The sequence below is a fragment of the Leptonychotes weddellii genome, chromosome 2 (genome assembly GCF_054177405.1).
Source record: "Leptonychotes weddellii isolate Sample4059 chromosome 2, ASM5417740v2, whole genome shotgun sequence".
NCBI lineage: Eukaryota > Metazoa > Chordata > Mammalia > Carnivora > Phocidae > Leptonychotes > Leptonychotes weddellii.
The window spans coordinates 120,304,767-120,318,168 of record NC_138370.1 but is presented as its reverse complement, the minus strand read 5'-3'; the positions used below and the strand labels follow the sequence as shown (position 1 = coordinate 120,318,168).

Below are 13,402 nucleotides of genomic sequence, written 5' to 3'. Positions count from 1 at the left end.
TTCCTGTATGTCTTGTTTCCCAGGCAAGTTTTAGGTTTCTTAAGGGCAAAGACTACAGTTTGCACTTACCCTTCAGTATTACCTGATGTCATTACTTGTGCACATTTATAATCCAAAAATTACTGAATTAAATCAGAATTAGTAGGAATGATGAAAGACAAAACTAAATTTTAAATGAGAGTTAAAAGAATATATACTGTATTGACAAGAGTGCTAGAACCACTGTCTGCCTTTGCCAGCTAATACATCTTTAGTGCTGGCACAAAACTCAACATTTTTAAAGGTGAAAATTATTGAACAAATGAACTAATGTTGAATCTGGGGGAGAGAAAACGAAGATGATGCACAAAAACAATTTTAAAACACATAAAATGAAAGTCTAGCATATTAAAGAGTAAAGAGAGTTGCTATATGTTGGTCCAGAAGCAGAACTTCAGATCATGAATTTAAACAGAGGCACAAATTTCAATAAACATAAGAACTTACTATTAACCAGAGTGGTCTGGTAATGAAAGAGGCTCCTTCATACACCATCTGGTTATCTCTACCTATCGTCCAAGCAAAAGATAAATGATCTGTTGGGAGAATTCTCAAACTGGATTTCCTAAATGGCTGAACTCAGATGTTTTGAAAATGACCCTCATTTCAGAGAAGTAAAAATTTAAAGATTTAGATGTTTTTGTTTTATATATATAAATATGTAACACTGAACATAACTTAGTTTGGCACTGTAAAATACTCATTTCATTGATCATTTCATCCTGAAAAAAATAGCCTATTAAACCTGAATGAACCTAAAGTCCTCTGAAGTTGAAGTGAATAAAGTTGACTCACTTCAGATTTGGTGATCAGGATGATGATTATGTTGACACACAATGAAATGATCCCGTTATTATTACTAACAGTGTTGTGTCTGAACCAAACCTGTCCATTGTTACAAATGGAAATGTTTTCAACAATTTTTCTTACATTGATACTATAGAAAACAGTGCTAACATATTAAAGAAATCATTAACACCGGAGGAATTCTAGCCAAATTTCCATAAACAAAAGACATCAAATAGGCTTCCTCAGTAGGGAAAATGTATACATATATACGTGTGTGTGTGTGTGTATTTTTTTTTAATGAGAGAGTGTGTGTGTCTCACCATCGCAGATTTCTATAATGCGTTATAGTCCCCCCTTATCCACAGGTGATACGTTCCAAGACCCCCAATGGATGCGTGAAACCACAGACAGTACCGAAACCTATATATACTGTGTTTTTCCCTATACATACATACCTATGATAAAGTTTACTTTATAAATTAAGTGCAGTGAGAGAGATTAGCAAAAATGCCTAATAATAAAATAGAAAAATTACACTGATATACTGTAATAAAAGTTATGTAAATGTGGTCTCTCTCTCAAAATACTATTGTTCTATACCTACCCTTCTTGTGATGATGTAAGATGATAAAATGTCTGTGTGATGAGAGGAAGTGAGATGAATGACGTAGGCATTGTGACGTAGCATTAGGCTACTACTGACCTTATGCACATGTGTCAGAGGAGGGTTATCTGCTTCTGGGCCACGGTTGACTATGGGTAACTGAAACTGTGGATAAGGGAGGACTACTGAAAGACACTTTGATATATTTAAGAAATTAGTTTGCATTAACTGTTGAAGGCACAGAAATATGTATTTATACCTGAAGAAACGGAGGCTCTGCATGTTCCCTGGGCTTCACGGCCAGTAAATGGTAGAGAAAGACTCTAACTACTAATCCCCAGTCTGTCCTTCCCACTTGGCAAAACCTCAGAATGTGACGTCGTCCAAGTCAAAGGCTGAAGCAGTGAGTGTGCATATTAAAGTATGCGTGTGACAGACCATAATTTGTACGTATTCCTTGAGCAGGAACTCGTGTTAAACCATGGCTTGAGGATGTATTCTAACAACAGGGGATAATTTATGAAGCGCCCCATGTAATAGGATCTTGCACAAGACAACAATTCCTTCCTTCCCCAAGTGTAGGGAGGGCTTTAAAAATTCTTTTCGATTACTATTTCACTACCTGCATCATGCTGATCCAAGCCCTCAGCTCTGTGCCAGCACACCCCCACACACAAACCTCATCGCCTTCCTGAGGCCGCATCAAGGAAACACGGTCGTACTGCTGCCGCAACAGAGCCCAGAGCGCATCAAGACGACCCTAAAGGGAAACATGACTTGTAAATTCCTAGGCAACGTTTTCGACCTCTGTCCACTACATAAAGAGTTAAAACGCAGACGGTAAAGTCTGATTCCCTCCTATCATTTCTTTTCTTTTTTTTTTTTAAAGGTTTTATTTATTTGACAGAGAGAAAGACAGCCAGAGAGGGAACACAAGCGGGGGGAGGGGGGAGTGGGAGAGGGAGAAGCAGGCTTCCCGCCGAGCAGGGAGCCCGATGCGGGGCTCGATCCCAGGACCCCGGGATCATGACCTGAGCCGAAGGCAGACGCTTAACGACTGAGCCACCCAGGCGCCCCCCTCCTATCATTTCTTTCCTAAATTAAGCAAACAAATAAAGAACAAAAACGAAGGTTCTTGCCGCGGAGAAAGAGTTAGTTGCTAGGATGGCTAATGAATGAGTGCTGCTGGATGCACCGTGGTCCGCCTGCAGGCAGCTAAAGAAGTCATCGTTTCTTCAGTTACAGTTTCTCAGTTAAATCACAGAAAATTGAAACAATTACCTTAATTGGTGTGTACCACTTTGTCTGAGGAGACTGGTATGTGGGTTTGGGCCGAGGTGGTCTCGGCCTGACGGGTTCCTCAACTTCTTCAGGAATCTTCACCACAGCATTTTTGGCTTTCTCTAGCCTCGCACCTTCCTCAGTAGATCCCTTATCACCCCAACGAACCTTTAAGACAAAGGGAAAATACTTGTATCAGACATCGAGTGTTCTAGAAGAACAAGCTTTTATTCAGCAGATGGTCCTTTGGTTCGCCATCATGGAGTGAAGAGATGCATAGTATACTAACTCTAAATTCCTCCTCTTCTGAGATTTAATTAGGTATGTTCCCCTTCTAGCTAAATACATACCCATACTGATGGCAGTGGGGGGGAATGGATGATGAGGGGGACGATTACTATGTGCCAACTGCATTTAATCCATACCAAAAAAATGCAATGAGATAGATACTGTTGATACTCTAGTTTTTTCCTTCCAGATGAGGAAACCGCGGCATGGAAAGGTTGAGTGATGTGTCCAAAGCCACACAGCTAGGAGGTGACAGGACAGGGATTTGAACCTGAAATAAGTTAGTACGTTTCAAAGAGGCTTGAATTTTACAAATGTATTTTTACATGTATTTTACAAATGTATTTTATACAAAGGAGTAAATTGTTCCTTCCAAACTTTTCATCCAGTTTGCCTAAGTCAAAAAGTATGATTTAAACATTTAGCCTTTGGGAGTAAAATAAGTATATATGATTTTTCTTTACTTTTGTAAAACTCGACTTTGTAAAGTAGCTTTCAGTCTTTAGTTCTGATGCTCATCTGAGTATGGTTATTTGACATCTCAATTTTTCATTGAGGAAGGCAAATCTGAAAAGGCTCTACTGTGAGAAGAAAAATTTAGGGACACTCAAGAATTCCACAAATTTTAAGGTATTTCCTTCTCTGAAAACTCTGGACAGTGAAAAACTATAGAGTCAAATTATCATTTTCTTTATTCTTCAGTGAACAGGAATTAAGAGCTAAATCTGAGCTAAGCTTTATCTCCTTATGCGCATGGTATTGGAGGTGACCCCCGGACAAAGACTTTGTCCAGCCAGAAGCGTGGAGATGTCCTACAAAAGCCTAGGACGTTAACAAAGATGACAAAGATAAGGTAAGAGAAGCTCTGCAAAGAAATACGAAGGCCTGTCCAGAATACACTGACTCACCAGAATTAAATGATTTCCACAAAGGAAAAAAAAAATTAAATACTTTGTAAAAAGCATTTTAATGACCTGAGTTAGTGGGTAGGGATAGAGATGATTACTATTCACAGAAAGAACTACTCAAGGCTTTTTGATAAGGCTTACTTAGATGTTTTTACCTTTTTTACTACAATTTTAGAATAAGCTTTCAAACTCGAGTGGACCCTGTTGAGTCATTAAAATGTATCTGTATCTTTCAGTGTGATCAGTGGTACTAGAATGTTCTTTATGAGGTTGTTAAAATTGTTTTAAACACCATTAAACCTTTAGAGCTAGCTACTTGGCTTTCTTTCCAGAGAAATGACCTTCTCTTTCAAATCAGAGTGTCTTTATTTAGATAAACTAAAACTTATGGAATCTTTAGATATAGCTAAACTGAGTTAAAAAAACTAGCTAAAAAACTCTAAAGCCAGGATATATATCCTGGCAGTTGTGATGTCTCAATTTTAAGGGAAAAAACAAAAAAAGATACACAGTTAACTAAACAAATAAATGTCATAACTCAGAAAAGTAATTCAGAATAAAAATGTAAGTAGATAAATGTTACATCTATTCAGAAATTACAGATTTAAGATATACAGCTCCCCAGCCTAGCCTTCACAGTTGGCATCATAGAGGTAAGGGTAATCATATTCTTCCTCTAAGAATCACTGACACCATTCTCAGATAAAGAACACGAAGGTGGCTGACCTGGAGTTCTTTTCTTTCTTTCTTTCTTTTTTTTTTTTTAAAGATTTTCATTTACTTATTTGAAAGAGAAAGAGAGCACAAGCAGAGGGAGGGCAGAGGGAGAAGCAGACTCCTCGCTGAGCAGTGAGCCTGACACAGGGCTCGATCCCAGGACTCTGAGATCATGACCTGAGCTCAAGTCAGATGCTTAACCAACAGAGCCACCCAGGCGCCCCTGACCTGGAGTTCTGACTCAGTGTATTTCTAGACTCACCTCTTATCGGCCTAGACTCTGAAATACAGTTGCTGAGGTCTAAAGGAAATTCATTAATTAAATCCTTAGTGTTAGTTCATGAAGTAGCTGGTCCATCATCCTTATCACCATCATCACAAACAACATAATAAATAATTCTCACTCAATCTCAAAGTCTAAAATTAGGAAATATTTTATGGATTTTTCCTAAAACTCTCAAAAGCAATTATAGGCATACCTCAGAGATACTGCGGGTTTGGTTCCAGACCACGACAATAAAGCAAATAGCATAATAAATGAGACAAATGAATGTTTTGGTTTCCCAATGCATATAAATGTTACTATACTGTAGTCTATTAAGTGTGCAATAGCGTTAGGTCTAAAAAAACAATGTACATACCTTAATTAAAAAATACTTTACTCCTAAAAATTTCTAAGCATCATCTGAGCTTTTAGCAAGTGGTAATCACTGATCACAGACCATCATAACAAATACAACAATAGTGAAAAAGTTTGAAATATTGCAAGAATTACCAAGACGTGACACAAAGACACAAAGTGAGCAAATGCTGTTGGAAAAATGACGCTGATAGACTTGCTCAATGCAGAGTTGCCACAAACCTTCAATTTGTGAAAAACACAGTATCAGTGAAGCGCAATAAAGCAGAGCACAATAAAACAAGGTATGCCTGTAAATATATATACATTTATATGTATACATTTTAATATTTTAGTTTAACCACATTGAGATAGTCAAAAAAGATTTAAAAAAAAACAAGAATAAATTGCTAAAGGGAGCTTTAGCAGAATTAATATACCTGGCTTTTTTACTATGGAGAAAAAAAACAAGGGCAAGCTTGATAGCTAAATTCTTCCAACTCTACTTGGCTTTCATAATAAACAATAAAATTCCATAATTTCCAGAGTATATTTGGATGACTAGGAGGTTGTATCATAAAGGAGCAATTTCAGAATTGAGAAAGAAACAAAAAAACAGTTTCACGCTGAATTGGCAGAAACACACATTTGAAGTCATTAGGTATTGTGGATCAGTTGTGCTAACAGCTGTTATTAATATCAGCTCAGTTCCAGCTTTCTGCAAATTGCCATTACCATAGCATTTAAATACTTAATTTAAAGGAGGAGTAAGAAAAAAAATCTACGTAAAATCCCTACCCTGGCTTAAAATAACCTTAGTTACAAAGATTTCTTCTATAATTCAGATGTGCACATAATTTCTATAATTCTATTTATTTTTCCCAGGTAAAGGTATTTTTTAAGGGAAATACTTTCCAGGTTTAAATAGGCATGGTTTAAAAATAGATTGTTTTCTATTTTCCCTAAAGTTTATAAATAAGATCAGATTTGAGAGAGCTCATTGATGCTTAATTCTCGATTCAATTTTTATTGTGTATATTTAAGTACTGTTTCCCCTTTGTAATGTTCACATTTACTTTCTCATTTTTTCTCATCCCCATTCCACCTCATTGATGGAATACCACATACAACATAGCTAAAATTGTCCAAAGCTAAAATGCACCCCTATTTATTAAAAGTGGATGAGTCCTTTCCATAAATTTTCTTAAACTGAAAAGGACTGGCAATGTAATTTCACATATTAAGAATTGTAACTCTTGAAACTTGAAATGTAAGTTACTCATGAATGTGCGTGATCTATGGCTTTCTTGGCCATAAACCAGTATTATTCCTTTTACCTCAGGACCACATCAGGGGTTCACGGGTATGGTTTTCTTTAGAAAGAGATCTCAGTCTTCGATACACTGGAATATGGGACTAACAAAAATCTGTCATAACTCCTAGTGTTTTCAGCAAAAACATTATTCATTTAAGGCTCACTTACTAGCATACCCTTATCTCACTGTCATGTGGTATTTTATACATGTAGATTTCAAAATTGAATTAAATTTATATTTTGTATATAAAGTAGTGTATGCTCATTGTCAAAGGAGTTAGGAAAAAATAGGAAAATACATAGCACAAATTGAAAATCACTCCCTCCAGAGAAAGCTACTAACATTTTGTAGTATAGCTTTTCAAACATTTCTTCCCCTTGCAATCAGTTTTTACACACACATTTTGGAATGAGGTGAAGTAAATTAAAAATAAGTTGGGACAGACCATATTTAGATGTCCATATGTAACTTTTTTATTTACAAGTTTATTTTTCATATACATAAAATTATCTAATCTACTCTTTCCCCACCCCTCCCAGCCTAGAATGACACAGCAAATGGAAGCAGAAGGAAAATGGCCTTCGTTCTGTGTCAAGCAACAAGAGCTAAGCCTAGCCATGTTCTCTTGGACTGTTTGATATTCGCAATCATCCACATGAGAACGCATATGCACTATCTTCTCCAAAAGACAAATTTAATAGCTTCTAGCACCAGCCTTTTCCATGGCTTATTAGCAATGAGGTACCTGTCTCAGAGGATATTTCAGCAATAAAGCGGCATGCTTTTAGGGAAAGTGTGCATTATTTTAAGATCTAATGTGGTCAAGAAAGTGAGAATCACTATCAGATGACTTGAATAACCACTTTGGTAATGACAACCACGTTAAGTAGGTCTGAGCAGAATACTGAAATTTATTCTGAAAAGGGGAAACTCTCCTAGGGAATCTGAATTTTATTGAAATGTAGAAAAAAGAGAAAATTGCAACAGTTGTGAGGTTGTTAATTAGCTCACTGATTTTTGCTGGCAGTAATAGGACAAAGCCCATATGACAGGAGAAGACATGTGAAATGACTGCAGAACACATAAAAAGTCCTTCTTATCAAGAAGTAAAGTTAAAGGGTAACTTATAAGGGAGAGATGCCAGGATCTGTGTTTAATGATAAAGTCAGCCTATCAATGAGAAAACTCCTCCAACTGTTCCTTGAGGTGGGACGCTGGCCTGTCTAGGCTGTGCTTAAGGGCTCAGTGCCGGCAATAAGTGCTTAGTATTAATTAATCCATCACTTTGAAAACTATTTCTGTGGTGGTAAGAAGACCTCATTTCACTTTTAAGATACAATATTAAAGTTCAATTTTAATCCACACTTTGAGCCAGTCTAAAAGTTCTATAAATGATATTTAAAATTAATTATGATTGTTCATAAGTGGTAACTAAAAGCTGTAAAAAAAAATGCCTTAAATGTGCTTCCCCTACATCTGTGATAAGGTCATACCCATACCACGAATATTTTAACATTTTTATCCCTAAACAGTACATAACTATTGGATCTTTTCAAAGACAAGCATTATTGCTACTTTAAGTGGCTGGCTTCTACAAAGTTGATGCTGTCTGCAGTAATTTTTTCCAAAATAGTGAGAAAAACCCTAACTTTGTTTCGCCCTTTAGAGTTCAAACATCTTATCAATGCAATTCTTTGACTAATGAAGTCAGTTCTTCTTGTACAGTTTTGAAATGGCCAGGATGATTCCACAGAAAAAAAAAATTATCCAAAAAAGACCCAGTGTTAAATAAAACTGGATGGTATTATGAAATTCTGAAAAGCACAGTTTCCATGGCTTAATAGTTCTAGAATTACACATTCCAGATTAGCAGCTTCTTTTTTTTTTTTTTTTAAAGATACCAACCTCCATCCTTTTAATTCCTCCAACCCCTCGACCACCATAATAGGAAGCATCCACAGTTGGCCATTTCTTCGTAGGCAGAGGTTCTTCTTCTTCCTATGTAGAATATTACAAGTTTTTAAAAGTGGGTTTAATTAATTTCTTAAAATACCGGTTAGAACTAACACGCATTTAAACATTTTTCTGAATAATGACACTGATACGGAAGAAATAGAGTAACAGTTATATACGGGGCATTTGGATGTACTTATGCTTACATGCATAAATTTCAAGTGGAGTTCTACAGAATATAAGGACTCCTGCCCTCCCAATTTTAGGAATCTCCTTTATTTCACCAGATTACCAGAAGTTGCTCCTTAACTATGAGCAGCATCATTTGTTTTTTTTTTTCCAATTCTATTTGTTACTTCAAATTTAAAAAGATAAGACATTAAATGTAGGAAAGCATTTCAAGAACCATTTAAAGCATCAACATACATATTAAGTTAAACTGCAAAATTGGTACTAAAAAGATAGGTAGTTAAGAAGTTTTGAAAATGCACTACTTCCATATTTCATGTTGCTAACGTAAGTTTGGCTAAAGTAATAATCATTTTGAAGAAAGGATGAACACCTTTAAACTTCCAGCTTGGATCTTCTACCCTTCTATAGATAAAATAAGTAACATCAGGACTATTGATCTATTGATAGACAAAGTAAAGTAAATCTCTGTGCACTATTAAGCCTCACGGCCAGTCTATATTTATCAGTTTTTGAAGGTCCTATTCCTCTAGCACATGAAAGAAATCATAAGAAGATGAAAAATAATAATGAATTTTCATAAATTCAAAAGTCAATACATAGGTATCACAGTTATCCAACAGCAAGGTAATTGATCAAATTTGGGGATAATATCTAAATACAGGAAAAAAATATCCACATCACTCATTAGGCACTTATTTACCTCTTTTGGTGCAGGAGGTGGTGGTGGAGGAGGATCCTTGATAACCTGTCCAAAAAAAACCCAAAAAACAAAAAACCAAAGGTAAAAATTTTGGTGGCATAACAAGGAGACAGCAAAGATGTGTAAAAATAACTCGATTAGTAACATACAGTGGTAGTGCCAAAGATGTTCCCAGTGAACCTTGCCTCTCAATGGGTATGCCTCTCCCTTTGAATACAGTCTCTCCTGTAACAGGCTTTTGACTAACTAGCATGAGGTAGAAGTGGTGCCATGTGACTTCTGCAGCTGGTCAAAAGAAGCTTTTCCACTTCCCTCAGCATCCCTGGGACACTCACTCTGGAGGAAGCCTGCTGTCATGCCAGAAGTCTACCTTGAGATCATCGGGCCAGGAGGAGGAAGAACCCCAGGATAACCTTACAAAAAGGCTGGGTGATGAGAGGTGCCTGGCCAGGCCCCAGCTATATCAGCCATCCCAGCCGAAGCGCCAAACATGGCTCTCTTGGACCTGGAGGCCTGTCGAGCTTTCAGATGACTCCAGCCCAGCTGCCCCCTGATTGCAATCACATGAGAGAACCCCAGAGTGATAATCTCCTAGCTGAGCCAGTCTCCACAGAACCGTGAAGACACTAAATTGTTTGAAGACCCTAGGTTGTGGAGTGGTCTGTTAGTCAGTGCTAGATAACAACCACATAACAATTCACAAAACTCTTTCATTCATTCATTTTATCTTTATGCCATAGATATGCAAACATTTTCCAGAAGACTATGGTATGTCCCTTCAAACAGAGCAGGAATTTACTACTGAAATCTTTCTTCTAAGACTCATTGACTTTTTCATAAATTTACAATGCACAAGTTAACTTGCTTTGCAAGAGATGATGGGGAAATTAACTTATCTCTTTCCCCACCCATTAATCTAGAAGCAAATCAACGTTTTAACCAAGATGCCTTTTCTATGAATCATTACTCAATATATTCTTTCATGAAATTGTATATGGCTGATTCCTCATGTGAGAGGAATGAAGCCTGAGATCTGATCTAAATGACTTCTACCAGCACTGAGGTAGATAACCTTTCACACCATCATGATATAAAATTATTGATCGGGAGCACCTGAGTGGCTCAGTCGGTTAAACATCTGACTTGACTTCAGCTCAGGTCATGATGTTAGGATTGTGAAATCGAGCCCTGCATTGGGCTCTGTGCTGGGCGTGGAGCCTGCTTAAAATTCTCTCTCCCTCTTCTCCCTCTGTCCTCCCCCCAGATTAAAAAAAAAAAAAAAGGTAAAAGAAAATCATTGACCAAGTGCCAATGGCTTCTGATAATTCAAGTACACATCCAAGTCTCTAGACTAAGAGAAAAAATTGTTTGAAAATGTCCCAGGGATGCTTCACTTTATAACTGCATCCCCTTTCTCCACATCCTCACCATCTGTTGTTTCCTGTGTTGTTAATTTTAGCCATTCTGACTAGTGTGAGGTGGTATCTCATTGTGCTTATGATTTGTATTTTCCTGATGGTGAGTGATGTTGAGCATCTTTTCATGTGTCTATTAGCCATTTGGATGTCTTCTTTGGAAAAGTGTCTATTCATGTCTTCTGCCCATTTCTTAACTGGATTATTTGTTTTTTGGGTGTTGGGTTTGATAAGTTCTTTATAGGTTTTGAGACCAGCCCTTTATCCAACATGTCATTTGCAAATATATTCTCCCATTCCAGAGGTTGCCTTTTAGTTTTGTTGTTTCCTTTGTTGTGCAGAAGCTTTTTATCTTGATGAAATCCTATTAGTTAATTTTTGCTTTTGTCTCCTTTGCCTTTAGAGACATGCCTAGTAAGAAGTTGCTATGGCTGAAGTCAAAGAGGTTACTGCCTGTTTTCTCCTCAAGGATTCTAATGGTTACCTGTCTTACATTTAGATCTTTCATCCATTTTGAATTGATTTTTGTGTATGGTGTAAGACAGAGGTCCACTTTCATTCTTCCTGCATGTTGCTGTCCAATTTCCCCAACACCACTTGTTGAAGAGACTGTCTTTTTTCCATTGGACATTCTTTCCTGCTTTGTTGAAGATTAGTTGGCCATACAATTGTGGGTCCATTTCTGGGTTCTTTATTCTGTTCTATTGATCTATGCATCTGTTTTTGTGCCAGCACCATATTGTCTTAATGATTACAGCTTAAAGTCAGGAATTGTGATGCCTCCGCTTTCCTTTTCTTTTTCAATATTACTTTAGCTATTCAGGGTCTTTTCTGATTCCACACAAATTTTAGAATTGTTTGTTCTAGCTCCGTGAAAAAAGCTGGTGTTATTTTTATAGGGATTGCATTGAATATGTAGATTGCTTTGGGTAGTTCAGACATTTTAACAATGTTTATTCTTCCAATCCAAGAGCATGGAATGTTTTTCCATTTCTTTATGTCTTCTTCAATTTCTTTCATAAATGTTCTATAGTTTTCATCATACAGATCTTTTACTTCTTTGCTTAGGTTTATTCCTAGGTATCTTACGATTTTTGGTGCAATTGCAAATGGGATCAATTCTTTGATTTCTCTGTCTGCTGCTTCATTATTAGTGTATAGAAATGCAACAAATTTCTGTACATTGATTTTATATCTTGTAACTTTGCTGAATTCATGTATTACCGCTAACAATTTTTTGGTGGAACCTTTCAGGTTTTCTACATAGAGTATCATGTCATCTGCAAATAGTGAAAGTTTGACTTCTTCCTTGCCAATTTGGATGCCTTTTATTTCTTTCTATTGTCTGATTGCTGAGGCTAGGACTTCTAGTATTATGTTGAATAACAGTGGTGAGAGCAGGGGCGCCTGGGTGGCTCAGATGGTTAAGCGTCTGCCTTCGGCTCAGGTCATGATCCCAGGGTCCTGGGATCGAGTCCCGCATCGGGCTCCCTGCTCCTTGGGAGCCTGCTTCTCCCTCTGCCTCTCTCTCTCTCTGTCTCTCATGAATAAATAAATAAAATCTTAAAAAAAAAAAAAAAAAAAAACAGTGGTGAGAGCAGACATCCCTGTCATGTTCCTGACCTTAGTGGAAAAACTGTTTTTCCTCATTGAGGATGATATTAGCTGCATGTGGCATTTGTATATGGCCTTTATGATGTTGAGATATGTTCCTTCTATCCCTACTTTCTTGAGGGTTTTTATCAAGAAAGAATGCTGTATTTTGTCAAATGCTTTTTCTGCATCTATTGAGAGGATCATATGGTTTTTATCCTTTCTTTCATTAATGTGGTGTATCACACTGATTGATTTGCAGATGTTGAACCACCCCTGCAGCCCAGGAATAAATCCCACTTGATTATGGTGAATAATCATTTTAATGTACTGTTGGATTCGATTAGCTAATATCTTGAGAACTTTTGCATCCATGTTCATCAGGGATATTGGTCTATAATTCTCTTTGGCGGGGTCTTTGTCTGGTTTTGGAATCAAGGTATTGCTGGCCTCATAGAATGAGTTTGAAGTTTTCCTTCCATTTCTATTTTTTGAAACACCTTCAGAAGAAAAGGTATTAATTCTTCTTTAAATGTTTGGTAGAATTACCTGAGAAGTCCTCTGGCCCTGGGCTCTTGTTTGCTGGCAGATTTTTGATTACTGCTTCAATTTCTTTGCTGGTTATGGGTCTGTTCAAATTTTCTATTTCTTCCTGTTTCAGGTTTGGTAGTTTATATGTTTCTAGGAATTTATCCATTTCTTCCAGATTGCCCAATTTGTTGGCATATAATTGCTCATAATATTCTCTTATAATTTGTTTGTATCTCTGCGGTATTGGTTGTGATCTTTCCTCTTTCATTCGTGATTTTATTTATTTGGGTCTTTTCTCTTTTCTTTTCGGTAAGTCTGGCTAGGGGTTTATCAACTTTGTTAATTCTTTCAAAGAACCAGCTCCTAATTTCATTGACCTGTTCTACTGTTTTGTTTTTTTTCTACATCATTTATTTCTGCTCTAATCTTAATTCTTTCCCTTCTTCTTCTGGTTTTA

The 13,402-nt window shown here is 36.8% G+C and overlaps 1 protein-coding gene across 4 annotated transcripts in view; it reads right to left on the bottom strand.

Moving 5' to 3' along the window:
• Window positions 1-13,402, bottom strand: part of ANTXR2 (ANTXR cell adhesion molecule 2) — a 149,734-nt gene that overhangs the window by 56,109 nt on the left and 80,223 nt on the right. For 3 of the 4 annotated variants that reach the window (XM_031041750.2, XM_081812265.1, XM_081812266.1), the window contains exons 13-17: window positions 9,407-9,451; window positions 8,467-8,559; window positions 2,714-2,881; window positions 2,112-2,192; window positions 487-548 (exon numbers count right to left, since the gene is read on the bottom strand). In XM_031041750.2, coding sequence (XP_030897610.1) covers window positions 489-548; window positions 2,112-2,192; window positions 2,714-2,881; window positions 8,467-8,559; window positions 9,407-9,451 — 447 coding nt within the window. In that variant the 3' untranslated portion in view covers window positions 487-488. The remainder of the gene's footprint in view (window positions 1-486; window positions 549-2,111; window positions 2,193-2,713; window positions 2,882-8,466; window positions 8,560-9,406; window positions 9,452-13,402) is intronic. The other variant, XM_006745642.3, reaches the window with a different exon arrangement.